General features: G+C 41.5%; 1 protein-coding gene across 1 annotated transcript in view; it reads left to right on the top strand.

Annotated features, from left to right (window-relative positions):
• LOC119588152 (Down syndrome cell adhesion molecule-like protein Dscam2) overlaps nucleotides 1-915 on the top strand; it is a 21,631-nt gene that overhangs the window by 6,543 nt on the left and 14,173 nt on the right. Inside the window, exon 2 of the mRNA XM_037936856.1 lies at nucleotides 676-795. Coding sequence (XP_037792784.1) covers nucleotides 676-795 — 120 coding nt within the window. The remainder of the gene's footprint in view (nucleotides 1-675; nucleotides 796-915) is intronic.

Raw genomic sequence — 915 nt, 5'->3', positions numbered from 1 at the left:
GCTTACACATATTTATGCATTTTACTTGCCGTGCTGAAGTGGAGATTAATTAACAATTTTTCCTGTAACCTTTACACTTTGATAAATGTAAAACGCTGCAAACTTTCATCATATTTCCGCATGGATGTTGGCGCTGTTGACAGAGAGTCTGGGCCAACAATAGCCCTGTTTACGCCTCTAATCACCAACTTACCACTCCGTCTCCACTTCCTGCGCGCAAGACACGGTTAATCCGAAGTACTTTAGACTCATAAAGTTGGAACCTTTAGACAATGAGACTCGTATTTTCTTCCTTTGGCTCCTTTTTATAACAAGTTTCTTTCTCTCTTCTGCCTTATAATTAATGAACAGTTGAGTGCATTTTAATCATAGCTGACGGTGTCCTTTATCTCTATGCAACTGTATATACATTAAAGATTTCTAATGTACCAGAATCTGTAACACAAATGGTGTATATTTTGCTGTTTATGAAATACAAAGTGAAAAAAAAAATGAAATATTGTCTAGATGTGATATATTTTTCTTCTTGATATACGTTATTGCCACAAACTTTTGCTATAAATATATAGATGCACATTAATCGGCATAAGGCAAAACTGTAAGATACTGTCGCAAAATGACATGCCGTCCTGCGCCTTTACTCCCTCGATTCTAACCTCCCAAACCCCCCTTCAGTGCCTCCATCGTGGATTGAAGCTCCCAGGGACACCTCAGTTACCCTGGGGGGCTCTGTCGTCGTCCCCTGCCACGCCCACGGGTCTCCCACGCCCAAGGTGACCTGGAGGCGCACTCGAGGTGAGTACCTGTACAAAGAGATCGAAAAACTGTGCGACTGAAGACTGAAACTGTAGCTCTGACTGTCAGGGAATTCCCCCAGTATATATTTACAGTCTGAGGTTACATAGGTAAGTAGTT

Source organism: Penaeus monodon, chromosome 23 (assembly GCF_015228065.2).
Source record: "Penaeus monodon isolate SGIC_2016 chromosome 23, NSTDA_Pmon_1, whole genome shotgun sequence".
NCBI lineage: Eukaryota > Metazoa > Arthropoda > Malacostraca > Decapoda > Penaeidae > Penaeus > Penaeus monodon.
The sequence above is the reverse complement of the archived record's forward strand: the minus strand, read 5'-3'. Positions and strand labels throughout refer to the sequence as shown.